The sequence below is a fragment of the Wyeomyia smithii genome, chromosome 2, assembly GCF_029784165.1.
Source record: "Wyeomyia smithii strain HCP4-BCI-WySm-NY-G18 chromosome 2, ASM2978416v1, whole genome shotgun sequence".
Classification (NCBI taxonomy): Eukaryota; Metazoa; Arthropoda; class Insecta; order Diptera; family Culicidae; genus Wyeomyia; species Wyeomyia smithii.
In genome coordinates this window covers 11,516,116-11,542,059 of record NC_073695.1, presented here as the reverse complement: position 1 = coordinate 11,542,059, position 25,944 = coordinate 11,516,116, and the positions used below count along the sequence as shown (strand labels likewise).

Genomic DNA, 25,944 nt, shown 5'->3' with positions numbered 1-25,944 from the left:
GCGAGTGTTGTCAAATTTCTTCTTCTCTCATCTTTACGTCGTCTAGAGAAAAAAAAGTGTTCTACTCTGCAGCGAAAAAACACTAGTTCTGTGCTACAGTGGTAATTATTCAAGTGAAATTTTGTGTAAATATCCCGAAATCATCTGGAATTCCACTGTGCAGGTATGTTTGAAGAGTTTGCTTCGTCAAACGAGTGAAATTATGCTTCTTTGAGTTGAAAAATAGCAGAGCAGCATTTTTCCTCAATAATCCATCTCATCGTAGGGGGTGGAGAAAGGTGGAAAACACATAGTTTTCCGAAGATCGATAATGTTTTGATGAAATGTTTTTCCCTAAACGATCGGTAAACATAAAATCTCAACGAAATAGACTGATAATAAAATGATGATAAGCTGTTTCAACTCACTATTGTTAAATGAATTTGAGAAGCATGAACTGATATTTTTGTCAATAGACACATACAGGTGAGTGATCCGCCACTGTGACGGCGCTCGATATTGATTGAATGTCGTTTGATTGTTTCTTTTTACGTAATTATGCATATACAGTGACAGAAAAAGTGTGAAATTCCTCGACGGAAACAAATTGAATGAAATCGGTAATTTGCTGTTAGGCTATTGACTTGCACTGATGACCCCAGAACAAAGAGAGAAAAGCTCTGACTAACGGCGTTTCATACACTTAGCAGTGCCTGATCTAACTACGTTTCAGACTGGTTACATATGGGGAATGCAAATGTTTCTCATATCAGCGCTGTGAGCAATGTTTTTGCTTTTTGTGTGTTGAAAGTTTTACAACTTAGTTCCAAATTCGATTATTGAACATAGTGCAAGATTAAGTTGCAAGGTTACCTCCATCAGTTCAAGCGAACCTGAAGAAACAATTTAAAAAAATAACTTGCTATCAATTCATGTAGGGTACTAGCCACTAGTGATGGCCAAACAGTCAATAACAAATGCTCATACATTATCTATAAGGTGTACAGCTCAAAAAACTAGAAAAATGCCCATTAGGGAACCTATATAGGTTCCCTAATGCCCATCCATGTTTCGACTACTTCGATTGAAGTGGAATGAAAGTTTGCTGGTATGTGAATATACAGTAAAATAGTTGAGTAGCGGTTTCCAGTCAAAATGAATGAAACGTTTCAAGGTTGAACTCAAAATTAATCAACCGCATGCCAAGCACAGACGTCAAGAATAATAACCAGCCGCGTACTAAGACATCGTATATGTACTTCTATGTCAATTAAATGTTCTCAGTCAGTTTTATATGAAATAGGGATCGACCGTAATGTTGATATGTGGTGATTTCGGCTAACGGTCTTGCAGTTTTGGAACGAAAAAAAATTGTACAACATTTTGACACCAGTTGGTATCTTCTTCAGGGAACAAAAAATAGTTTTGCCCCTCGTTCTGTTGCTTTTCAAAGTATATAACTGTATGTCAATACTACCAAACCACACTAAACACACAGTTATATGTTTTTAAAAGCCACAGGACGAGGAACAGAAGTTATTTTTTTCCCTGAGGAAGATTTCAACCAATGTCGAAATCGAAATTTAAGTGTTAAATGTGATTATGAATGAATTTTAATTTTTTGCTAGCTTTTGCGGTTGCTCACTGAAGTGTGCATGCCTGAAAAAAGTAAACCCAATCCAATTCCCACGGATTTCAAAAGTTAGTTAATAATTTGAACTTCGACGGATAAATATATGTTCAGACAATTATCTTTCTTACTATATCTATTCGTAGTTTTGTTACAGCTCACATAATTTGGATACATTGAGTATTTTAAATGCATCATGTGAAACAGACACGTAAAACCCGGTTTTTCTATAATCCAATCTGAAAATATACAGTTAAGATATTTTCAATTTCAATTATTAAAAAAAATCATTGATGATATTGCTGTGTACTTTCGTAAAATGTATTTTGTTTGTTGGCAATTTCTTCTGTGGCACACTTCGATCGGATTATTTCAAGTGAAGATTACTCAAATACATACGTCATATACAATCCTCGGCTTGCTCTCGCTAATCGAATGTGCAGAAAGCGGATTGCGCGGTTATAGAATGGAAAATGCGGCTTGGAAGACGAAGATCATCATGGGTAGCTCGAACAGTTTGAAGGTAAAAAAAACTCGAAGAAGACCCAAACAATTTGGATGTTAATCCAGCGGCAGTCTAGGGAGAGATTTTTGCATGACTGGGCCGAAAAGTTGATGTGAAACGACAATCCCAAGCACAGATCGCAGGATCATGCATCGGCCTCAACACCCTAGTAGGATATAACCGAACGAAATCATTCTTGGGGATCTCTATAGATGTCAGTTGATGCGTTGGTGCTCGCACGTTCTCAATTAAAAGTTCGGTATGGCACAATGATTCTGCTTCACGACAATACCAGGCCTCATTCTGCAAAAACCGTGCACAGTTGGTTTAAATCACTGAAGCGGAAAGTTATGTACCACCCAACATATTTAGAAGGCGCCGTATGATTTTCATTCGTTCAATCTGCAGGCGAAGAATTCTCCGTTCTTTGTCAAAAATATTAATAATTCCAGTGTAATATTATATTTACCATTAACATAATAGAAAAAAATGGTACGAATTATTTCCAATCCCCAATACGAACGGTTCAGTTCACGTTTCGCGTTATCAAACATAATTTTGCCTGACTAGTATTTAGCGTGTATGCTCCAGCACAAGGTTAATACAAAACTTTGTTTTCGTTTTGAGCAAGCTGACATGAGAGTTGCATTGGAAAATTGTGAGGAGAATTCTGTGTTGTGCCCAAAACTTTTTAATAATCGATTAGATTCACAATTCCTGAATTGAAATCGTTCAAATCTCGATCACCGCAAGCAGCAAAATGAGTTTCATAAATTGTTGTAGACTTTGTTTGATGGAACTACTCACAGCTGATGCAGGGTGTTCTTATTATTGTATACCCGAGACAACGTTAGAAGATCGGCCGCTACAATACCTGATACATGACTGTTTCGGTATTTCGGTAACTCAACTAGTCTTTTGCAGCACTTGCTCAATACAAAATTGCGTCTATATTCAATAGATTACAGAGGATGAAAAAGTGAACAAAATCTGCGAATCATGCTACAACGACGTCCAAAATGTCTTCAGGCTAAAAAATCGATTTCTAGAAGCTGATGTCGCTATAAGGAATTTTTATTGGTAAAATTTATTATCCAATACATTTTGAGATACCAAATGAAATCATATTTTTACAGCCAGCTAGAACTTACATTTGAACCAGAGTTTTTTAAAAGTTCTGCGATTTTCGACGAAGAAATAACAGCCTACGAATCGTTACCTGATGCTAAAGAGCACATAAAAGTTAACTCGAATGACTTACTTGTTCAGATGTACACTGATGATAGCCCAAAAAATGAGATCAAAAGTAAAAACAAAACAACTCGCAGGGTTACCAGGAAAAAAGAACCACTACCTAAAGAGCACATTGAAGTTAAGCCGAATGATTTACCTAAGGAGATAGATGATAGCCCAAAAAATGAGATCACTGATGATAGCCCAAAAAATGAGATCAAAAATAAAAACAAAACTCGCAGGGTTACCAAGAAAAAAGAACCACTATCTAAAGAGCACATTGAAGTTAAGCCGAATGTTTTACCTAACGAGATATACACTGATGATAGCCCAAAAAATGAGATCAAAAGTAAAATCGGAACTTCTCGTAAGATTATCCAGAAAAAAGAACCACCTCTAAAGATAATTTTACCTCGCAAAAGGAGTAAAGCCAAAGATAAGATCAGAAGTTTCACCTGTTATATTTGCACCACGGATTTCGATACACTGGAACAGCTGGACGATCATATACCGAAGCACGTTGGACAAGTTTCACCAGTATGTACCATCTGCAACGTAGAGGTTACGACAATGCGACACTTGAACTTGCATATTCAACGGACCCATCACCGAAAGGGAAAGCGTATCCCTTGCGAACCATGCAAACAAAATGGGATTACAAAAGAGTTCTCATCATCATGGCATCATAAGGAACATATAAAGAGGATCCATGAAGGTATTATAACAGTACCGGAAAAAAAATATGTATGTTCTTACTGCGGTAAAAGCTTTCACAAAGGATCCAACATGAGACTACACGAAAACATTCACACGAAAGCGGTTTTATTCAAATGCAAATTTTGTACGAAATTTGTGGGTGTTACTAGGAGTGCGTTGATAAGGCATGAACGCGTTCATACTGCCGAAAAACCATTTAAATGTAACGAATGTGATGCTCAATTCGTGCAATCAAATCAACTTACACTACATATAAAGCACCGTCACAAGGACGAACGACCATTTGCATGTTATCTGTGCGATGGAAAGGTTACCTTTAAGAACAAGTATACCCTTCGGAAGCATATACGAAGCCATGAAACCCCCGGAAGGATCAGGCAGAGTAAAGCCACATGTCATATGGAAACACTTATGTTGGACACCTTTATTGGCGAAACATCGAATTGAAACTGGATCAATGCGAATTGTGTGTTGACAGACTTTTTTAGTTGAATTTTGTAGTTTTTTTTTGTCGATCTTCTAATAAACATATATATGATTTCCTAGAACCATGTTTTTCATTCGTTGAATATTTACCATGTTTTAAAAGGGTTTAACCACATACATAAGACATACATAACACTCAGTAAGAAATCTTCCGGAAAAGTTTGTACAAAATGAACTACTCGGATGGTACCTTCCTTTGAATAAAATCACCGTTTGAGTTGTTTTTGAAGGCAGTGTACCTGCGCAGCCCTGCATTTGTCTCGTTCCTACTCGAAAAATGCTGCATTGATTTTGTAAATAAATAACTTTTTGACGTCTCCTTATGGGATTTACTTTGGGGCTCGATAAAGCCGAGAAAAAGAAAATTCATTTTGTTCATTATTTATCGAGCAGTTTGACAGGGCGAGGTACGGAGTACTATGGGGCAACGTGTACCAGAAAAAAACGCCAGTGTTACGTATATCTTATGTATGTGGTTTAACACTAAAGGCTGTATTAAACTCTTTGAACAAGCGTCAAACATTTGTCACTTTTTGGCAAATAATTTGGTCAAAGAGAGTTATCACTCTTCAATTTTTGAATGTGGCAAACACGGGCAAACAACAATTATGATAAATTTGACCATTATGTCAAAAGGTCAAATATATGACCATTGGTCAAAGACTGTAATACAGGCTTAAGAGTGGGCTCTATTACATTACATTTTCTTGAAAAACTCCGCTGACTCAGTATAGTAGTACAGCAAAATCAAGTTTTCTGATAAGATTTGATAGAATGCATATAGTAAAAGTAACTACTAGAAAGTTAGAATAATATAAAAACAAGGTAACTAATAGCAGTTTTTCCGGTCAATAAGCAAAATGCTCATAGAAATTTCGATTTTACTACCACTACAGCGCCATTTCTTAGAATTTAACATTGTTTCGGGTGTCCCATTCTGTGCTTCCTGTCAAAATTTCATCCATGCATTGAGTTCTGAAGCCCACTTCACCACAATTGGGTTGTTTAGCTATATCAGTTTTTATATTATCTGAAAGATCTGCATTTTCTAAGTAAAGCGTGATTTAAAATTTTTTTCTATCGTTGTCCTTCGCTTTTAAAATCATGATTTAAAACTGCTCGAAATCGCTACAATGACAGTTCGCCCATATACCAACTGTCATTGTAGCGATTTAGAGCAAATTTTCAATCTTCATCTAAAAACCGAAGGATAATGATATAAAATTTTTAAAAATCACGTTTTGCTCAGAAAATTACATCATTTCAGATGATATATAAAAATCGGAAATCCGTGAATAGCTAAACACCCCAATAGGATTGCTTAGCTATATGAGTTTATTATTGTCGCCCTAGTAGAAAGTCGAATTTTTCGACTAGCGACATTCGATTTTTCTCTCAAACCGTACATTATACTTAACGTCGGAAGTAATGCGCTGTATAGCAAATCAGATGCGCTATACAGCGCACTACTTCCGACGTTAAGTATGATGTACGGTATAAGATTAAAATCGAATGTCGCTAGTCGACAACTCCAATTTTCAACTAAATGCATAATATATCATCTAGAAAAGCTGCATTTTTTAAGCAAAACGTGATTTTCAAAAATTTTCTATTGTTATCCTTTGGTTTTCAAATCACGAACTAAAACTGCTCGAAATCGCTTTAATGCCAGTTCACCCATATGTCAAGCCCATATTCAAGCGATTTAGAGCGATTTTTATTTTTCGTTTAAAAATCGAAGGACAATATTATAAAATTGTCAAAAAATAACGTTTTGCTCAAAAAATTACAGTCTTTTACCTGATATATAAAAATCGGAAATCCGTGAATAGCTAAATATCCCAATTGATCATGACTTTGTTAACCACAAAAAGGTACTTAAGCCCGCGGTTGAGAATAACTGGAATAATGCATTTTTGGAGCATTTTTTAAATTTATTATTCAGTAAAAGAAAATCGTACCATACCGTTTTCTTTTGACAACTCTAAATTTCCGACCATTGTTCTGATTTCAAAAAGCTTTTACCTTTAATATTCTTTGCAACCTTATTCTGCCTGCGTGCAATTTAGTGTGTATATTCTGCAAGCACAAGGTAAATACAAAACCTTGTTTTCAGCGAGCAAACGTCATACAGCTACCCCGAAAAGGCAAACTGTTTTGTGCTCAACACTTTCCAGTAATCGGTTTTAATTCTCAATTTATTGATCAAATACGTAAACATCGCGAAAATTTCACTCATCTCGGGCAGCGAAATGAGTCTACTTAACTGTTGTAGACTTTGTTTAGTAGACTTAGTCCAGGCTGATGAAGAAGATGAGCCTTATTATTGTGTATTTGGAACAACTATAGATGATCGGCCACTACCAGATCTGGTGGAGGAATACTTCGGTATTGTGGTAAGTTTTGGAGCGAGTCGTTTGCAATATTCACCTGATGCGAATTGCAACTATCGTTAATAGATTACGGAAGATGAAAAAATAAACAAAATATGCGAATCCTGCTACAGTGACGTGCATAGCGTCTTTAGGCTGAAAAATCGATTTCTGCAGGCTGATGCCACTATAAAGAGTTTTTATTGGTAAAATTTATTATTCAATACATAGTGAGTTTCTAAACGAAATCATATTTTTTCAGTAAGCTTGAGTTCGAACTTGAGGCGGAATATTTGGAGAGTTCTGCTGAAGCCGATGATGACGAACAGAACAGCATTATAGTTGAAGACAACTTCCCCGATACAGACGAGGAAATTAAGGTTGAACCGGATGATTTGTTTCTTGACGAAAATGTCGATGATACCCCAGAAGAGGAAGTCAAAATTGAAATAGAGTCGAATCTTGTAAAAGATGAACAAAAACAATTGCCGCCTAAACCTCGTCGTAAGGGTTGGCGTAAAGGATGCAAAAGCAAAGTCAAGAAGGTTAAATGTTTCACCTGTTATATTTGCACTACGGATTTTGATACACTGGATCAGTTGGATGAGCATATACCGACACACGTTGGACTAGTTTCACCAGTTTGTACCTTTTGCAACAAAGAAGTAACGACAATGCGTCATTTAAACATGCATCTTCAACGGACTCATTATAGGAAAGGGGACCGAATACCTTGCGAAGAGTGCAAACAGGATGGTATTACGAAGGAGTTTTCATCAACATATCATTTACAGGACCATGTGAAAAGAGTTCATGAAGGTATTAAAGAAGTTCCGGAAAGAAAATTCGTATGCTCTTATTGCGGGAAAAATTTCAACCGAGCATCCAACTTGAGACTACACGAGAATATCCATACGAAAGCTGTTTTGTTTAAATGCAAATATTGTACTACATTTGTAGGTACTTCTAGAAGTGGGTTGATTAGACATGAACGCATTCACACTGCCGAAAAACCGTTCAAATGTGATGAATGTGATGCTCAATTTACTCAATCAAACGGACTAACGTTGCATAAGAAATACCGCCACACTGACGAACGACCGTATTCATGTGATCTGTGTCAGGGAGAGGTTAGCTTCAAAAGTAAGTACACGCTTCGTAAGCATCTTCGAAGTCATGAAGCTCCCGGAAGAATCAGGGACGGCATGAGAAAAGATACCGTGGAAGCACCTACTTCTGAACCGGATATAAAGTGTAACTTCTGCCCAGCTGTTTATCACCACGAAAGACACCTGTGCAAACATATTCTGGCTAAACATCCATCCGAAACTGTTCCAATGATTCAGTGCGAAATGTGTGCTGAAGTTGGTAAGAACACTTATTTCATAACGGAGAAAGTTAAAAACATCCACATTGGAAACCATTTGAAAAATCCACCTAGAAAAGTTATACTCAAGGAGCGTCGGTGTAGGGAATGTCCAGCAGTTTTTGAAACCGTCGAGGCGCTTACAAGACATCGTCAGACTCACGTCATTTACGCGTGCAAGGAGTGCGGCAAAACGTACAAAAGAAGAGCTGGTTTGCGCTTGCACTGCCTTTCGGTACATTATGCATCCCGTCCGTATAAATGTGATAAGTGCGATGCAGCGTACGGCCAATTCACGCAACTTACTGCACACATGAAGAGTCATCGATAGGCTGATGTGCTTGGGAATGGTTTTGATAGCATAGTTATTTTTTGAACTGCTTAGAAATAAAGAATACTTAAAAATCTACCTGTGTTTAAAATAAATAGTAGTAGTGAAACAAATTTACAATTTACATTAAAACTAATTGAGGCATTGAGTATCTGACTCTTAAAGCCACCCGGTAGCACGCGTCCTTGGGTTGTCAAAGCGGAAATAACCCTGCGGCTCCGTTTTATGGATTCTGTAAAGCCCAACGTACCTGAAAAATGCTTTAAGAATATAGAAATTCTAAATTCAGTTAAAACTGTTAAAAACGCCTTTAAAGGAAACAAAACACCAAAAATAAGGCAATCGTAAATTTGACTCAGATAAGGCTGATACAAATTTCGAATTCTTTTTATGTCCAGGGTTATCAAAGTTAGCAAAGAGGGTGGCAAAAAATAAATAACACCGAGACGAAAAAAAAAGAAATATCTTTGATCAAAGTTTGTGTGCAAGTTATGACGTTTGTAACTTGCACTCAAATAAATGTATAAATAATAATTAATAATATAAATAATAATGAAATGAACAAAACGGTTTGAGATTTTTTTTTTCTTCGCCTTCCAATATTCAAGATTTTTGAAAGGGGGGGGGGGGGGGGGGTGACATAAAATGCAAATAAAATTTGTAACGGCCTAATTTGAAATTTGTTTTGGTGACAGAAAAAATGGACAAAAATTAACCAAAAAATACATGATTGCGAGTTTAACATGAAACAGTCGAAACTAACACTTAAAATCCAGAAAATGACAACCAAAATGGAGAAAGGAGAAAAAGAGGTCAATGATTACATAAATAAAAAATAGATCAACATATTTTATAACAACTCTGCAGGGCAAATTCAGAAAAAATAACTCCGAATTTAAAAAAAAACTTGAAAAACACCAAGAGACTAACATAAACGTTTTGAAAGCCAACCTACACTAGAAAGTTCATAAGAAAATCCAGCCGTAATTCGACCTAAGGGCTAAGAATCACCAAAATAACAGAGGCAGGGTAAAGCAGAAATTGATTCCAAATTTAGCTAAAAGTTGTTCTATAAATTGATGAATCTGGTTCCAAGTTCAACTCACAGCTTAGCTGAGAGATTTAACAAAGTTTATCAAAAATGATTTCAAATTGGCCTAAAAAACTCTAAAAAAAAAAATTTATCATCATGTAGGTTTACAACAGGTATGAAGAATCTTTCCAGAGAAAAAACGAAAACGACTTTGAAACCAGATCATTCAGAATTTTCATACTAGGCCAATATATTTTTATTTTTATATTTTTGAAAAAAAAAAAATTTCGTGTCCACGTGGACGTAAACGTATAAACGCTGTCTAAAAACCACTATTATTTACAAAACGGCTTAATTGGGTTGTTTAGCTATATCAGTTTTTTATATCATCTGAAAGATCTGCATTTTCTGAGTAAAACGTGATTTAAAAATTTTTTCTATCGTCTTTCGCTTTTTAAATCAAGATTTGAAACTGCTCGAAATCGCTACAATGACAGTTCACCCATATACCAGCTGTCATTGTAACGATTTGGAGCGAATTTTAATTCTTCATTTAAAAATCGAAGGATAATGATATAAAGTATTAAAAATCCACGTTTTTCTCAGAAAATTACACTATTTCAGATGATATATAAAAATCGGAAATCCGTGAATAGTTAAACAACCCAATTTTTTTCTTTCCCTTTCAATTTTTAATATTTCTGCAACCTTTTTTCCACCTTTAAGTTGCATGCAAGTTTCAAACGTCGTAACTTACATACATATTTTCTCGGTACTATTTATTTTTTACTAACTTTGATAATCTTGGTCATATAAAAATCAAAATTTGAATAGGCAGTCTAAATACTAAAAACTACTTGCCTGCCATTTAGCGTGTATTCATTAAGCACAAAAAGTAAATAGGGTAAATACAAATCAAAACCAAACGTCAAACAGCTACCCTGGACTGAAAATTGTTTTGTGCTCAACACTTTTCAACAATCGCTTCTATTTCTCAAGTTATTAATCGAATACGTTAACGTCGTGAAAGTTTTATTCTCCTTGGGCAGCAGAATGAATCTTCTAAATTGTTGCAGACTTTGTTTAGTAGATTTAGTCACAACTGTTGACAACGAGGAACCTTATTATTGTTTATTTGGAACAACTATAGATGATCGGCCACTGCCAGATTTGGTAGAAGATTACTTCGGTATCGTGGTAAATTTTGGAGCGAGTCATTTATAATATTTACCCAATACGAATAACAACTATCGTTAACAGATTACGGAGGATGAAAAAGTGAACAAGATATGCGAATCATGCTACAGCGACGTGCATAACGTCTTCAAGCTGAAAAATCGAATTCTACAGGCTGATGCCGCTATAAAGAGTTTTTATCGGTAAAATTTATTGTTCGAAACATACTGATATGTTCAACAAAATCATATTTTTTACAGTAAGCTAGAATTCGAACATGAGGAAAGCTCGGCGGAAACCGATGATGAACAAAACAGCATTAGAGTTGAATACAATTTCCCCGACACGGAAATTAAAGTTGAACCTGATTTGTTTCTCGAGATGAGTATTAATGATACCCCAGTAGAGGAGGTCAAAAGAAAAATAAAATCGAATCCTAAAGGAGACGAACTGAAACAACCGCCACCTCAACCTCGTCGTAAGCGTAGGCGTAAAGGAAGCAAATCCAATGATAAGAAGTGTTTCACCTGCTATATTTGCACTACGGATTTCGAAACACTGGAACAGCGGGATGATCATTTAACGACACACATTGGACTTGTTTCACCAGTTTGTACCTTTTGCAACGAAGAGATATCGACAATACGTCATTTGAATATGCATCTTCAACGGACTCATTATAGGACAGGGGACCGGATCCCTTGCGAAGAGTGCAAACGAAACGGTGTTACGAGGGAGTTTTCATCAACACTTTTTTTACAGAACCATGTAAAAAGATTTCATGAAGGTATTAAAGAAGTGCCGGAAAAAAAATTCGTATGCTCTTATTGCGGAAAAAAATTCAGCAGAGCATCTACCTTGAGACTACACGAAAATATTCATACGAAGGCTGTTTTGTTCAAATGCAGATATTGTACAACATTCGTGGGTAGTTCTAGAGGTGGGCTGATTAGACATGAACGCATTCATACTGCCGAAAAACCTTACAAATGTGATGAATGCGATGCTCGATTTACGCAATCAAATGGACTAACAATGCACAAAAAGTACCGTCACACTGACGAACGACCATTTTCATGTGATCTGTGCGATGGGAAGGCTACCTTTAAATGTAAGTACACGCTTCGAAAACATCTTCAGAGCCATGAAACTTCTGGGGAATCTAGAGACGGTAGGAGGAAAGATGCCGTGATAGCACCAGCCTCTGAACCAGAGTTAAAGTGTAACTTCTGTCCTGCTGTTTATAGCTTGGAAGTACGCCTGTGCAGACATATTTTAGCTAAACATCCATCCGAAAATGTTCCAATGATTCAGTGCGAACAGTGCGCTGAAGCTGGTAGAAAGACTTTTTTCATAACAGAAAGAGTTAAAAACATCCACATCGGGAACCATTTGAAAAACCCACTCAAAGAAGAAATCCGCAAGGAGCGTCGGTGTAGAGACTGTCCAGCAGTTTTTGAAACCATCGGGGAGCTCAAAAGACATCGTGAAACTCACGTCATTCACGCTTGCAAAGAGTGTGGCAAAACGTACAAAAGACAAAAGAGTTTGCGCTTGCACTATCGTTCGGTACATTTTGCGTCCCGTCCGTATAAATGTGACAAGTGTGATGCAGCGTACGGTCAATTCACGCAACTGACAGCACACATGAAGAAGCATCAGTAGGTAAAAGAGTTTGGAAATTGTTTTGGTAGCTTGCGGCTATTTGTTGTACTGCTTAAAAATAAATAATACTTAAAAATCTACCAAAGTTTGAAATTGTAGTGAAACAAGTTCAGAATTAAACATAAAACTAATTGAGTTATAAATCCTCCTCACATAGGAGACTACCGAGGTCAGAGTAGGAAGGACTAAAACATAGATATCTAACTCTCATAGTCTCCCTTGGCTCTCATATGCCACTCGGGAGCACGTGTCCTTGGTCTGTTGAAGCTGATACACATTTGCGGCTCCATCTCGTTGTCATTAATTTTTTCATTCAACTAGTTCCAGCTCCAACAAGTTTGTTAGTTAATTTTTAACCTTGCAGAAAAAAAATCATTTTTAATCATAAAAAAAAATATATGGAACTCTCAAACAAAAAGTAAGTGTGCTACAGGATTTTCTTGCCGAAGCGCATAAAATGTGTAGTTTAAATGTAACACCGTTTTCTCATTATTATATATCAGTTACAAGGTGTGTAATTTTCTGAGCAAAACGTGGTTTTCAGAAAATTCTTTTTTGTCCTTCGATTTTTAAATGAAGAATAAAAATTGCTCGAAATCTGTTGAATGCATTGAATGACAGTTGGTACATAGACGAACTGTCATTCAATGGATTTCAAGCCGTTTTATTTGTGATTTAAGGACAACGATACATATATTTTTTTTTTTTAATTACGTTTTGTTCAGAAAACGCAGCTTTTTAAGATGATATATAAAAACTTATATATCGAAGCGACCAAATTGTATCACTCCATTTAAAAAAGAAATCATATATGTACATCGAATGAATTTATTGTGTACACTAAATATTATCGTTTTCTTTTGAAAAGGCTAAATTTACAGCCATTATACCGATTCTAGTGAATAAATACCTTTGAAAATTTTCACGACCCTATTCTGCTTACCTTCAATTTAGCGTGTTTTCTTTTAGCACAAGGTTAATAGAAAACCTTGCTTTCAGTGGAGAAACGTCATACAGATAACCCGAAAAGAAAACTGTTTTGTGCTCAATACTTTTTGCAATCGGTTTTATTTCTCAATTTATTAATGGAATACGTGAACGTTGTAAAACTTTCGGTTACCCCGGCCAGCAGAATGAATCTACTGAATTCTTGTAGACTGTGTTTAATAGATTTAGTCACAGCTGATGACAACGAGGAGCCTTATTATTGTGTGTTTGGAACAACTATAGATGATCGGCCGCTGCCAGATTTGGTAGAAGATTACTTCGGTATTGTGGTAAGTTTTGGAGCTAGTCGTTTGCAATATTCACTTAAATCGAATTGCACCCATCGTTGATAGATTACGGAGGATGAAAAAGTGAACAAAATATGCGAATCTTGCTACAGCGACGTGCATAGCGTCTTCAGGCTGAAAAATCGAATTCTACAGGCTGATGCCGCTATTAAGAGTTTTTATCGGTAAAATTTATTGTTCGAAACATACTGATATTTTAAACAAAATCGTACCTTTTACAGCAAGTTAGAATTCGAACATGAGGAAAGTTCGGCGGAAACCGATGATGAACAAAACAGCACTGTCGAAGACAGTTTCCCCGAAACAGACGAAGAAGTCAAGGTTGAACCGGATTTCTTTCTTGAGATTAATAGTAATGATACCCCAGTAGAGGAGGTCAAAAGTAAAATAAAATCTAATCCTATAACAGACCAACAAAACCAACCGTCACCTAAATTTCGTCGTAAGCTTAGGCGTAAAGCAAGCAAACCCAATAATATGAAATGTTTCACCTGTTACATTTGCACTACGGATTTCGAAACACTGGAACAGCGGGATTGTCATATAGCGACGCACATTGGACTAGTTTCACCAGTTTGTACCATTTGCAACGAAGAGTTATCGACAATGCGTTATTTGAACATGCATCTTCAACGTACTCATTACAGGACAGGGGACCGAATTCCTTGCGAAGAGTGCAAACAAAACGATGTTACGAGGGAGTTTTCATCAACACTTAGTTTACAGAACCATGTGAAAAAATTCCATGAAGGCATTATAGAAGTGCCGGAAAGAAAATTCGTATGCTCATTTTGTGGAAAAAAATTCAACAGAGGAACCAGCTTAAGACTACACGAAAATACCCATACAAGAGCTGTTTCGTTCAAATGCAGATATTGCACAACATTCGTGGGTAGTTCTAGAAGTTCCTTACTTAGACATGAACGCATACATACTGCCGAAAAACCTTACAAATGTGATGAATGTGATGCTCGATTTACGCAATCAAATGGACTAACAATGCACAAAAAGTACCGTCACAGTGACGAACGACCGTTTTCATGTGATCTGTGCGTTGGCAAGGTTAGCTTCAAATGTAAGTACACGCTTCGAAAACATCTTCAAAATCATGAAGCTTCCCGGAAAAACAAGAACAGCGTGAGCAGAACTACCGTGATAGCACCAACCTCTGAACCAGAGTTAAAGTGTAACTTCTGTCCTGCTGTTTATAGCATGGAAATCCACCTGTGCAAACATATTCTAGCTAAACATCCATCCGAAAATGTTCCAATGATTCAGTGCGAACAGTGCGCTGAAGCTGGTAGAAAGACTTATTTCATAACAGAAAGAGCTAAAAACATCCACATCGGGAGTCATTTGAAAAACCCACTCAAAGAAGAAATCCGCCAGGAGCGTCGGTGTAGAGACTGTCCAGCAGTTTTTGAAACCGTCGGGGAGCTCACAAGACATCGCCAGACTCACGTCATTCACGCGTGCAAAGAGTGTGGCAAAACATTCAAAAGATCATCTAATTTGCGCTTGCACTATCGTTCGGTACATTTTGCGTCCCGTCCGTATAAATGTGACAAGTGTGATGCAGCGTACGGTCAATTAGGGCAACTGACAGCACACATGAAGAAACATCAGTAGGCAGAAGTATTTGGAAATTGTTTTGATAGTAGGCTATTTTTTGTACTGCTTAAAAATAAATAATACCTGAAAAACTACCAATGTTTGAAACTGTAGTGAAACATGTTCACAATTAAACATAAAACTAATTCGGTTATTAACCCTTTTCACAAAGAAGACTACCGAGGTCAGAGTAGGAAAGACTACAACATAGATATATAATTCCTATAGTCTCCCTCGGCTCTCATATACAACCCTGGAGCACGTGTCCTTTGTCGAAGCTAAACACATTTGCGGCTCCTCCTTGTGTCATTAAAATTTTTCATTCAACTAGTTTCAGCTCCAACAAGTTTGTCAGTTAATTTTTAACCTTGCAGAAAAAATCATTTTTAACCATAAAAAAAAATATATATAGAACTCAAACCAAAAGTAAGCGTGCTACAGGATTATTTTGCCGAAGCGCAAAAATTATGTGTTGGTTGGCTGTACACGATTTCTGATTTTCAAATATATCAGCTAAAGGGATGTGATTTTCTGAGCAGAACGCTGCCGGTACCCGGATAACTGTCCCATAATGAAAAACAACATGTTGAGAAAACGGCGATTTAATATTATTCGTGAATTTTCGGATTTTCAGCAAATACATCCAAAACCAATGACCATAAGAGTTTCATGGCAGCACAAGTTCATCGTTGAGGACAAAAAACCATGGATGGGATTGGTTTTACGTTATATAACTTGAAAAAAAGACAAAATGGGACAAAATATGCGGGTACATTTCAAAAGTACTCGCATATTTTGTCCCATCACATATAAATTCAACCAGCAATCGGCAGTATCATTGGCAACGTAGATTGTACTACAGAAAAACAACATTAGTCTATTTAAATAAATGACATACTTCTGTATGCCTAAAATAATCCGATACCGATACACACTAATCTGGAGCAAAATTATATGTTTGCAGTTTGTACTACTATGCAGTGGGACTGTAATGCGGGTACTTTCAATATGGGACAAAAACAACTTGGTATTTTTTTCATGTTTTGCCATACAAAAGTATCAATTTTAATTTTTTTCCAGAAAATATGATAACAATTAAGTCGATTCCCGATGATAACTCAAAAGTGACCAAAATCAGTATGGGACAGTTATGCGGGTGCCGGCAGAACGTGAGTTTAAAAAAAAATCTTATTTGTCCTTTGATTTTTGAATAGAGGATAAAAATTGCTCGAAATCTGTTGGATGCATTACATCCATTACATAGACCAATTGGTACATAGACGAACTGTCATTCAATGGATTTCGAGCAGTTTTATCTGTGATTGTGATTAAATGACAACGATACATATTTTTAAATCACGTTTTGCTCAGCAAACGCAGCTTTTTAGGATGATATATAAAAACTTATATACCTGAACAACCCAATTGGGTCCTTAAGCTATACCAGTTTTTATATTTCATTTAAAAAAAACGCGTTTTCTGAGCAAAACGTGATTTTTAAAAAATGTTTGTCGTATTCCTTCGATTTTTAAATGAATAATAAAAAACTGCTCGAAAGGTCTTAGGGGTCATCCACATACCACGTGGACAGCTTTGGGGGGGTCTGTGTGATGTCCACGGTCCATACAAATTTTTTAGAATTTATATGGGCAGTTGTCCACGGGAGGGGGAGGGGGTGTTAAAATCATTAAAAAACTGTTCACGTGGTATGTGGATGGCCACTTAGTTGACGTTTCGCCCATGTACGGTATATGAGAGACCTGTCATTTAAGGCATTTCGAGCAGTTTTTTATCCTTCACTTAAAAATCGAAGGAAAACGATAAACATTTTCTAAAAATCACATTTTGCTCAGAAAATCGCACTCTTCCAGCCGATATATAAAAATCAGAAAACCGTTTAAAACTTTAGGACCCCATTGTACAACTTCATTGTAAAAATTTTATATACATCGAATGAATTTGTTGTGTACACTAAATATTATCGTTTTCTCTTGAAAAAAAAAAACAAAATTTACGGCCATTATATCGATTTTTAATTCTAATGAATAAATACTGAAAAAGTTGCTCTTCTTTTAAAGTTTTTTACGACCATTTTCTGCTTGCCTTCAATTTAGCGTGTATTCTTCAGGCACAAGGTAAATAAAAAAAGGTTTTCAGTGTGGAAACGTCATACAGCTACCCCGAAAAGCAAACTGTTTTGTGCTCAATACATTTTTGCAATCGGTTTTATTTCTCAATTTATTAATCGAATACATGAACGTCGTAAAAATTTCGGTCACCTCGGCCAGGAGAATGAATCTACTGAATTCTTGTAGACTGTGTTTAGTAGATTTACTCACAGCTGATGACAACGAGGAGCCTTATTATTGTGTGTTTGGAACAACTATAGATGATCGGCCGCTGCCAGATTTGGTGGAAGATTACTTCGGTATTGTGGTAAGTTTTGGAGCTAGTCGTTTGCAATATTCACCTAATTCGAATAGCACCTATCATTAATAGATTACGGAGGATGAAAAAGTGAACAAAATATGCGAATCTTGCTACAGCGACGTGCATAACGTCTTCAGGCTGAAAAATCGAATTCTACAGGCTGATGCCACTATTAAGAGTTTTTATCGGTAAAATTTATTGTTCGAAACATACTGATATGTTTAATAATTTGTATTTTTTTACAGTAAGTTAGAATTCAAAGATGAGGGAAGTTCGGCGGACACCGATGATGAACAAAATAGCATTTTCGAAGACAATTTCCTCGAAGCAGACGAGGAAATCAACGTTGAACCGGATTTGTTTGTCGAGATGAATATTAATGATATCCCAGTAGAGGAGGTCAGAAGTGAAATAAAATCGAATCCTATAACAGACAAACAAAACCAACCGCCACCTAAATTTCGTCGTAAGCGTAGGCGTAAAGGAAGCAAACCCAATGATAAGAAATGTTTCACCTGTTATATTTGCACTACGGATTTCGAAACACTGGAACAGCGGGATGATCATATAGCGACGCACATTGGACTAGTTTCACCAGTTTGTACCTTTTGCAACGAAGAGTTATCGACAATGCGTTATTTGAACATGCATCTTCAACGTACTCATTACAGGACAGGGGACCGAATTCCTTGCGAAGAGTGCAAACAAAACGGTGTTACGAGGGAGTTTTCGTCAACACTTTGTTTACAGAACCATGTGAAAAAATTTCATGAAGGCATTATAGAAGTGCAGGAAAGAAAATTCGTATGCTCATTTTGCGGAAAAAAATTCAGCAGAGCATCCGGCTTAAGACTACACGAAAATACCCATACAAGAGCTGTTTTGTTCAAATGCAGATATTGCACAACATTCGTGGGTAGTTCTAGAGGTTCCTTGATTAGACATGAACGCATTCATACTGCCGAAAAACCTTACAAATGTGATGAATGTGATGCTCGATTTACGCAATCAAATGGACTAACAATGCACAAAAAGTTCCGTCACACTGACGAACGACCGTTTTCATGTGATCTGTGCGTTGGGAAGGTTAGCTTCAAATGTAAGTACACGCTTCGAAAACATCTTCAAAATCATGAAGCTTCCGGGAGAAACAAGAACAGGGTGGCCAAAACTGCCGTGATAGCACCCGCTGAAAGAGAGTTAAAGTGTAACTTCTGTCCTGCTGTTTATAGCATGGAAGTCCACCTGTGCAGACATATTCTAGCTAAACATCCAACCGAAAATGTTCCAATGATTCAATGCGAAATGTGTGCTGAAGTTGGTAGGAAGAATTATTTTATAACAGAAAGAGTTAAAAACATCCACATCGGAAACCATTTGAAAAACTCACTTCAAGAAGGAATCCGCAAGGAGCGTCCGTGTAGAGACTGTCCAGCAGTTTTTGAAACCATCGGGGAGCTTAAAAGACATCGTGAGTCTCACATCATTCACGCTTGCAAGGAGTGTGACAAAACGTACAAAAAATCATCTAGTTTGCGCTTGCACTATCGTTCGGTACATTTAGCGTCCCTTCCCTATAAATGTGATAAGTGTGATGCTGCGTACGGCCAATTCACGCAACTGACCGCACACATGAAGAAGCATCAGTAGGTCAAAGTGGTTGGAAATGGTTTTGATATAGTTAACTTTTGTATTGATTACAAATAAAGAATACTCAAAAATTAACCTGTGTTTAAAATAGTAGTGAAAGAAGTGAAAATTAAAAACCTATACAACCTATTGCGTTTAACATTGCAATCATTGTTATTTAGTGTCTACAACCTACATATGTCAACAGAATTTTTCGTTTCAGGTTTTCGTAAATTTACACCTCTACAATTGAAAATGCAAATACATCACACTCAACTCGTAATACTCCGCTTCGACCCGTTCCTTCGACAACCACTGCGTTGAAGAAATAGTCAAGAAAAAATAGAACAAATCACAACATTCCCCCGAAAAATCCTACAATAAGACTGTATTGATATTAAACAGCAACTCTCTTGCTCTGTCGTAAAATGGAGCATGGCAAATTAGCCGAACTTAGCAGTACCACGCCTAGCAAGCAAGAAACAACAGCCACGCTTCAATTGAGCGCCGCGCAGAAAACAGACGACAATCTGAGCATTAAATCGTCCGACTCTGTTACCACCAGCGGAGAGTACGAAATAGTTCCGGAGGTTCCAGCGCTTGGGGACGTACTTCCGTCGCCGCTGCTGAACATTGTCCACACTGCTGGAACATCTACTGTAGGTGGTCGGGCGGATCCGGTGCGCGAAACGCGACAATTTGCGGACCTCAATCTAACCGATTGCTTCGAGGAGGACGAAGTGGTAGTGAATCTGGTTGCTGCGGCTCCACCAGCCAAACTGGACGCAATTTCTCCCATTCTAAACATTGAAGGCAACGGAAACGTGTTGGATTTGGAGAAAAATATGGATGAGGTCATACACGAGCTGGACGAAGAACGCACGCTCAGCGCTAGCGATGGCGAGCCGGGAAGTGCAAACAAAAGTAAGTGTCAGAGAGGGGCGGGTGCGGTGAAGAGGTGATCGCTTCTACACAGTCGGGCGAGTTGCTTGGTGTGGCGGTTTTTTTAATGCGATCGTTTTTGTTTTTTTTTTTTTAATGCAAGGCAAATGTGAGTTTGAGGTTCTAATTGGTGGCGATGCTTCGAGTTCACTTTTATTTGGGAATACTTTATTGACAGTGCGATCGCAATCGTTACATGTTCTACGCTTTTGCTTTTAATGCTTTAAATATAGATGTGACAGACACTGCCCTTACGATAAGAAAAGGTCGACAGTACTGTTGATATTACAATATTTAGGTTATTGGTTACGGGGGAAAATTATCACTTTTACCTACAAAAAAGCTAATGGAAACGAGAAAATTCAACCAAACTGATTTATAGTTGTTAAATATCTTTCGGAATTGGAAACATTCGCTACTACTTCAGCTCGAATCAAACTTCTTTCTCTAACAGAAATATTTTGTTTATTTCAAGCTTCATCATTACTAGTGCTATATTTATATGTTCGCCTTTAGTTTTCATCGTTAACAAAAAAGGTCGCTCCCTAAACTAACAATTTCTCGCATTCCCGCAATATCATTTTCTTCCATATAGCACCCGTTAAATGTATTCCCAGTAGCACGTCAAAACCGACAGCGCCACAGTTGTCGCTCCGAGGACTAAAGCTTCGACCGTCTAGCGCCGCCTTCGAGGAGAAATCTCCCAATCTGCTGTCACCGGAAAACCGCGTCGGTCAGTCAGTTTTCTACGACTGTCTCGATTCCAGCCCAATGACCGAGAAAAAAGATGCCATGAAATCGGATCACTACCCAGTGTCAGCAGAGACTGACGACGAACTGTCCGACATTGACCAGGAGTGCACGATTTTCAGCGGGGTGTCCTACCTGGGAGCGACCGGCATCAAGACGCCCAAGTCGGAGAAAGAAGTGCTGCAAAAAGTGGCTGAAATGAACGCCACCCATTCCGCCCAGTCACCACTCGGTATGAAAGTGTCCGTTAGCATTCCGACACGCTCGGAAGGATTGGTGGTGTAAGTTTCGCACCCTTTTGAACGACATGCATGTAGAGAACTCATTTGTGATATCATTTCGTTGCATTCTTAAGGCTTTACGACGGCGAAACTAACACAGTCGTTGCCACCTACGAGGTGCATCGGATTATCTTCTTCGCTCGTGGACCGGCTGGGACGCCGAATCAAGCATGTTTCGCGTTCACTTGGTCGCACGGAGAATCACAGGAAACTACCAGTCACCAGTGCCATGTCTTCAGGTGTGACATCCCGGAAGCGGTTACTCAAGTTAACGGTTAGTTGATGAACGGTGGTTCCCACAGGCACATATTGTTTTCGCACTTTAGCTTTCACTGCTGTTTGCTTCGCTTGTTTGCTATCTTATGAATGCAATTACCGACAATGTTTTATCAAGTTTATGCATAATTTACGAAAGCATCTGTTTTTTTTCTCCTTTGCATTCGAACAGCCTGTTTTGCGAAGGCCTTCCAGCGTGTGCTCCCTTCCAGCATTCCGGCCAGTATGACAACCTCGCTGGCCGACATGACCTCGGACAGTGCTGGCAATCCAATTCAATCGGCCATGTACGAGTTCAGTATATCGTTGGAGATCAAGGAGAAGGACAAAAGTAGCTACACGACAGTTCCCCGCGATGCCAAAGCTAGCTTCCGGCTGAGATGTAACACCGATAAGGAAGTTTGCATCGTCGTCAAACAAATTCCTTCCGAGCTCTATCCTGCCTTGTATATTGAAAGGTGCTTTGGAGTTTTACTCAGCCCAGGGAAAATTGTACGGCAAGCCGATATGCAGCTTTTAGACATGGTTTGTTCTTATTCTTATCAATATCTTAAAAGAATGTTTATCTAATAAAAATTTTCAATTTCAAAGGTTAACATGGGTTACATTAAACCGGAAACAACAACACCCGCGCCGAATCAAATGTCCGCTTCGATAACGTCTCTCAATTCGAGCGCATCGTTTGCCCAAATGCCATACCAAATCCGAGCGGAATGGAAAGCAAACGACAAAGCATTCGAGCAGCTAAACACCGAAACGCAGAAAAAGAGTCTGACTGTAGCTGTTGATCTAGTCATTAAAGGGATCCAAGAACCGGTGCGGTTCGTGATCGAGGCATCGGTCATGATTTTATCACAAAGTGAACTTCGAATAATGCAAAATCTGTTCACCAATAAACGACTGCTGGTCATGCACTATTATCTCACCTTGAAGGAGAGCGGCGAAGGTAACTGGAAGGTGGAATCGATTGATCACTCGGATGAAATCGTAGAACAAATGGCCCCCAATTCACTATCGCTGAATCTCAATTTCAAGACCTGGTCGTTTAAAACGTCTGCTAGCGTGCAGTCGATGGAATTTGATGATTCCAGTCCCGACTACAGCTCCGACGGGGACGAACCACTGCTTAGTGGTACGGGAGAAGTTTCCCGTGACTGTCCGACAGCTCTGCTGGACGATTGGAATGAGATTCTAGTGGAGTGGGATCGCGACAATCTGGATAAACGTCCGCGGAATCTGACGCAGCTGGTCCGTTGTGGTATTCCGGACATTCTGCGCGGTACTATCTGGCAGAAGCTGGCCAACGTGGAAAACAAAACCGAGATGATCGATTCATATCGACTACTGATCACCAAAGAAACAAGCTGCGAGAACGTAATCCAGCGGGACATTAATAGAACTTTTCCGGCACACAAGTTCTTCAAGGAGAGCGGGGGAATGGGACAGGATAGTCTGTATAAAGTGTCCAAAGCGTATGCCGTTTATGATACTGAGGTTGGCTATTGCCAAGGATTGAGTTTTATTGCGGCCAGTTTGCTGCTTCATGTAAGTAGACTGTAAATAATACAGCTCACATTTTTAATAATGTTACAAATTTTCTGCTCAACAGATGCCCGAGGAAGAAGCTTTCTGCGTGCTGGTGGCTCTCATGTACAACTACGGTCTCCGCGATATGTACAAACTGGGGTTCGAGTCACTCTATCTACGTTTGTATCAGTTGAATCGTCTCATGAAGGACCATCTGCCGGATCTTTCTGAGCACTTCTACAACACTGGTGTGGAATCGCACATGTTCGCCAGCCAGTGGTTCCTAACGCTATTTACGGCTAGGTTTCCGCTGTACTTTGTGTTCTACATATTGGACGTTTTTCTACTGGATGGTATTACAGTCCTGTTCCAGGTCGCTCTGACCTTATTATCGGTGTGCAAAAAGGATCTACTCGAATTGGACTTCGAGGGAATCCTCAAATACTTCCGCGTAACGTTACCCAAGAAATGTAGAAGCGAAAACCAGGCCAAACGACTGATGAAACTATCGTTCGAATGTAAGATTAAGAAGTTGAAAAAGTACGAACTCGAGTATATGGCGAAGAAGGAAGAAAACGAACGCAAGGAACGCGAAATGAAACAATACGAACAGAAGTTTAATGAGGAGAAGGCAAAAATGCAACTGGAAATTGTAACTTTGAACGGAAAGTTGGAAGCATTGATAAAGGACGAAAAGAAAAACAGTGGAATCATCATGGACTATAAAGCTATTATCCAGAGACAGGAACACGAGAATAACAAACTTCATCAAATGTTGGATGATCTCACAGTAAGCGTCCTTTGCTTATGTTTTTATAAATTAGTTTTGAAAACTTTTTAAATTTCAGAAAACAGTCTCGGTTTGCTCAAAGTGTTCATCTAGCATACCGAAATCTTCTCCGTTACATAAAAATTACGGAAAAAATCTGCAACATGCGAATAATGAAAATAACAATGATCAAACCATGCATCAAGAAAGTAACCTGGGTCCGCTAGATCCACTACTGATTGCTACCCAGCGGATACGAGAGCTGGAGCTAGAGCTGGCACAGGCTAAGCTGGCGCAAGTCGAAGCTGAATGCAAAAATCAAGTAAGAACTGCTTTTTAAATTCAGCTTTCATACATCTCCTAATATAATATGTACATTGTTTCAGGACCTCCATCATCAACTAAACGCTACTCTTACCGAGATGCAATCGAATCGCAGCAGCTGGCAGCCGTGGTTCTCGAAAACATTGAACTCCATTCAAGAAAAAGTAGTGACAAGGCGAGATGTCAATGCACCTATGCCTACGTTTCAGTCGTATGCTGACCCGAATGTAAGTATCGCAATTCCGAGCCGCTGCTCAAACATTCACAGCCACTTTTCTCTCACAGGTAAAAATGCGTGAACATGCCTCGACGCTCCCCGCGCAAACGCAGCTGCGTAACAAGCTGAACCAACGCCACACTTTAGCGCAAACCTCGTTCGACACGGTCAGTGTTGGGGAAACGGGACACGCTAGTCTAGAGGTACCGCCAGTCACCAGCGATAGCCAGCTGTTTAGAGACTCCGCGCAAAGGTGTCACAGTCTTAAGTGAATCCAGCCAGCAGTGAAACTGCAACTCTAATAAATTTAGCAGAAGAACACTGATAAAGTACTATTTAGCCGTTAACCCCTACCTACCTATAAGTGCAGTATAAGCCATGCAAACATGATCTTTATCTAGAGAATGCTGAACGCGCGTTACATAAGGTTTTTAAAGCTTGTGATCAGGCTCTTGCCAGATTGCGGCTAGAGCTTGGCACCAATTCTTAAACTGAGCTTTTTTCTGCTCTAAAAAAACGAACGTTCAAACGAACTGTGAAATGTGGAATTGTTTCATCCGGTTAATTTATCGTACCAATCTGCTTCTTAGTATTCGCTTTTCTGTTTATGTATCATCATAAACTACGCGTTGTGCAATTGGTTTCGTTAACGTTACAAAATCGTTTGCAGAGTTAGGAAACATTGTTTTTGATCATAAAATCCAGACAAAAATTATTAAACATATGTACTCAGTACCGTACAAAAATAAACTTTACAGAAGTAATGCATTTCATTTCGAATGTTCAAACATATTTCATAAACAAAGAAAATAGGATACTATTAATAGAACACACACAGACTCTCAGTTACTTGAACATGTTATAACGCCTGCAGTTTTCTACTGGGCACTAAGCTTTCTTTATAGGTTCCCTAGTACACACTGTTGTGTCGGTAGCGCTTTCTCCGGAAACATTGTATAACCTTTTAGTAATCACAAAAATTGCGACCACATGGAAAAACACATGCTATTTGGGTAATCTCTTTGTAACTATTAAATCTCTGTTCGACTTAGCATGCGAAGCATCAATAAATAATACATGCGATGTAAAAAAATAAAGTGTATAAGCTAAGCATATTAATCGCTATAAAGAATGTAGGAGTGAAATTTAGATGAAAGAAAACGAGCCTTTGGCATCCCTATATCGAGTAACAGTGAATGACAATGAATTCATGTCCTGGGCTCAAATTAATTTGTGCCCACTGTCAGCAGTAAGATAAAGATGTATGAAAAGAAGCGGTGATATGCTATCTCGTTTACACATATGTTGAGATGTTAGCCATTGAAGCATGACGTGATGCCAAAGGGGTGAAAGAAAACGACAAATTTTTGGTCTAGTAAAAAAAAACAATAGAACTGTTT

The 25,944-nt window shown here is 38.2% G+C and overlaps 5 protein-coding genes across 11 annotated transcripts; all 5 read left to right on the top strand.

Annotated features, from left to right (window-relative positions):
* Window positions 1–25,676, top strand: LOC129720949 (rab GTPase-activating protein 1-like). Of its 3 annotated transcripts, XM_055672909.1 has the most exons (11): window positions 1–163; window positions 16,480–16,568; window positions 19,682–20,382; window positions 20,996–21,431; window positions 21,506–21,705; window positions 21,880–22,232; window positions 22,299–23,252; window positions 23,317–24,024; window positions 24,083–24,325; window positions 24,390–24,554; window positions 24,613–25,676. In XM_055672909.1, exons 3-11 carry the CDS (start codon window positions 19,887–19,889, stop codon window positions 24,814–24,816), a joined length of 3,759 nt encoding a protein of 1,252 aa, XP_055528884.1. In that variant the 5' UTR covers window positions 1–163; window positions 16,480–16,568; window positions 19,682–19,886; the 3' UTR covers window positions 24,817–25,676. The 3 variants fall into 3 exon arrangements, with proteins under 3 accessions (XP_055528884.1, XP_055528883.1, XP_055528885.1); XM_055672908.1 differs by lacking the exon at window positions 16,480–16,568; XM_055672910.1 differs by lacking the exons at window positions 16,480–16,568; window positions 20,996–21,431; window positions 21,506–21,705.
* Window positions 296–15,661, top strand: LOC129720954 (zinc finger protein ZFP2-like). Of its 4 annotated transcripts, none has more exons than XR_008727321.1 (6): window positions 10,474–10,849; window positions 10,913–11,031; window positions 11,089–13,770; window positions 13,834–13,952; window positions 14,010–14,140; window positions 14,198–15,661. XR_008727321.1 is itself a non-coding variant. In XM_055672919.1 (6 exons), the coding sequence occupies exons 3-6, from the start codon at window positions 13,579–13,581 to the stop codon at window positions 15,415–15,417; spliced, it is 1,662 nt and encodes a 553-aa protein (XP_055528894.1). In that variant the 5' UTR covers window positions 10,492–10,849; window positions 10,913–11,031; window positions 11,089–13,578; the 3' UTR covers window positions 15,418–15,634. The 4 variants fall into 4 exon arrangements, 3 of the variants coding, with proteins under 3 accessions (XP_055528893.1, XP_055528894.1, XP_055528892.1); XM_055672919.1 differs by having other exon boundaries at window positions 10,492–10,849; window positions 14,198–15,634; XM_055672917.1 differs by having other exon boundaries at window positions 10,497–10,849; window positions 14,010–15,630.
* LOC129720959 (zinc finger protein 718-like) lies at window positions 1,678–4,622 on the top strand. 2 transcript variants are annotated; one of them, XM_055672928.1, is made up of 4 exons: window positions 1,678–3,015; window positions 3,076–3,194; window positions 3,251–3,504; window positions 3,652–4,622. In XM_055672928.1, the coding sequence occupies exons 1-4, from the start codon at window positions 2,875–2,877 to the stop codon at window positions 4,509–4,511; spliced, it is 1,374 nt and encodes a 457-aa protein (XP_055528903.1). In that variant the 5' UTR covers window positions 1,678–2,874; the 3' UTR covers window positions 4,512–4,622. The 2 variants fall into 2 exon arrangements, with proteins under 2 accessions (XP_055528903.1, XP_055528902.1); XM_055672927.1 differs by having other exon boundaries at window positions 3,251–4,621.
* Window positions 6,629–8,697, top strand: LOC129720956 (zinc finger protein 883-like). Its single transcript, XM_055672921.1, has 3 exons — window positions 6,629–6,946; window positions 7,010–7,128; window positions 7,185–8,697. Exons 1-3 carry the CDS (start codon window positions 6,803–6,805, stop codon window positions 8,617–8,619), a joined length of 1,698 nt encoding a protein of 565 aa, XP_055528896.1. The 5' UTR covers window positions 6,629–6,802; the 3' UTR covers window positions 8,620–8,697.
* Window positions 17,244–19,554, top strand: LOC129720955 (zinc finger protein 761-like). The gene is made up of 3 exons (XM_055672920.1): window positions 17,244–17,835; window positions 17,899–18,017; window positions 18,075–19,554. Exons 1-3 carry the CDS (start codon window positions 17,653–17,655, stop codon window positions 19,477–19,479), a joined length of 1,707 nt encoding a protein of 568 aa, XP_055528895.1. The 5' UTR covers window positions 17,244–17,652; the 3' UTR covers window positions 19,480–19,554.
* Window positions 25,677–25,944: the final 268 nt, after the last annotated feature.

What these genes read in the sequence shown, in the direction of transcription:
- LOC129720949 (XM_055672908.1), top strand. Translation starts at nt 19,887, where the DNA reads ATGGAGCATGGCAAATTAGCCGAACTTAGCAGTACCACGCCTAGCAAG. An exon ending in GCCGGGAAGTGCAAACAAAA is followed by an intron (nt 20,383 to 20,995) that starts GTAAGTGTCAGA and finishes TCTTCCATATAG; the next exon opens with CACCCGTTAAATGTATTCCC. An exon ending in CGGCCAGTTTGCTGCTTCAT is followed by an intron (nt 23,253 to 23,316) that starts GTAAGTAGACTG and finishes TCTGCTCAACAG; the next exon opens with ATGCCCGAGGAAGAAGCTTT.
- LOC129720955 (XM_055672920.1), top strand. Translation starts at nt 17,653, where the DNA reads ATGAACGTCGTAAAAATTTCGGTCACCTCGGCCAGGAGAATGAATCTA. An exon ending in AAGATTACTTCGGTATTGTG is followed by an intron (nt 17,836 to 17,898) that starts GTAAGTTTTGGA and finishes TATCATTAATAG; the next exon opens with ATTACGGAGGATGAAAAAGT. An exon ending in ACTATTAAGAGTTTTTATCG is followed by an intron (nt 18,018 to 18,074) that starts GTAAAATTTATT and finishes ATTTTTTTACAG; the next exon opens with TAAGTTAGAATTCAAAGATG.
- LOC129720959 (XM_055672927.1), top strand. Translation starts at nt 2,875, where the DNA reads ATGAGTTTCATAAATTGTTGTAGACTTTGTTTGATGGAACTACTCACA. An exon ending in ATGACTGTTTCGGTATTTCG is followed by an intron (nt 3,016 to 3,075) that starts GTAACTCAACTA and finishes TATATTCAATAG; the next exon opens with ATTACAGAGGATGAAAAAGT. An exon ending in GCTATAAGGAATTTTTATTG is followed by an intron (nt 3,195 to 3,250) that starts GTAAAATTTATT and finishes ATATTTTTACAG; the next exon opens with CCAGCTAGAACTTACATTTG.
- LOC129720954 (XM_055672918.1), top strand. Translation starts at nt 13,579, where the DNA reads ATGGAATACGTGAACGTTGTAAAACTTTCGGTTACCCCGGCCAGCAGA. An exon ending in AAGATTACTTCGGTATTGTG is followed by an intron (nt 13,771 to 13,833) that starts GTAAGTTTTGGA and finishes CATCGTTGATAG; the next exon opens with ATTACGGAGGATGAAAAAGT. An exon ending in GCTATTAAGAGTTTTTATCG is followed by an intron (nt 13,953 to 14,009) that starts GTAAAATTTATT and finishes TACCTTTTACAG; the next exon opens with CAAGTTAGAATTCGAACATG.
- LOC129720956 (XM_055672921.1), top strand. Translation starts at nt 6,803, where the DNA reads ATGAGTCTACTTAACTGTTGTAGACTTTGTTTAGTAGACTTAGTCCAG. An exon ending in AGGAATACTTCGGTATTGTG is followed by an intron (nt 6,947 to 7,009) that starts GTAAGTTTTGGA and finishes TATCGTTAATAG; the next exon opens with ATTACGGAAGATGAAAAAAT. An exon ending in ACTATAAAGAGTTTTTATTG is followed by an intron (nt 7,129 to 7,184) that starts GTAAAATTTATT and finishes ATATTTTTTCAG; the next exon opens with TAAGCTTGAGTTCGAACTTG.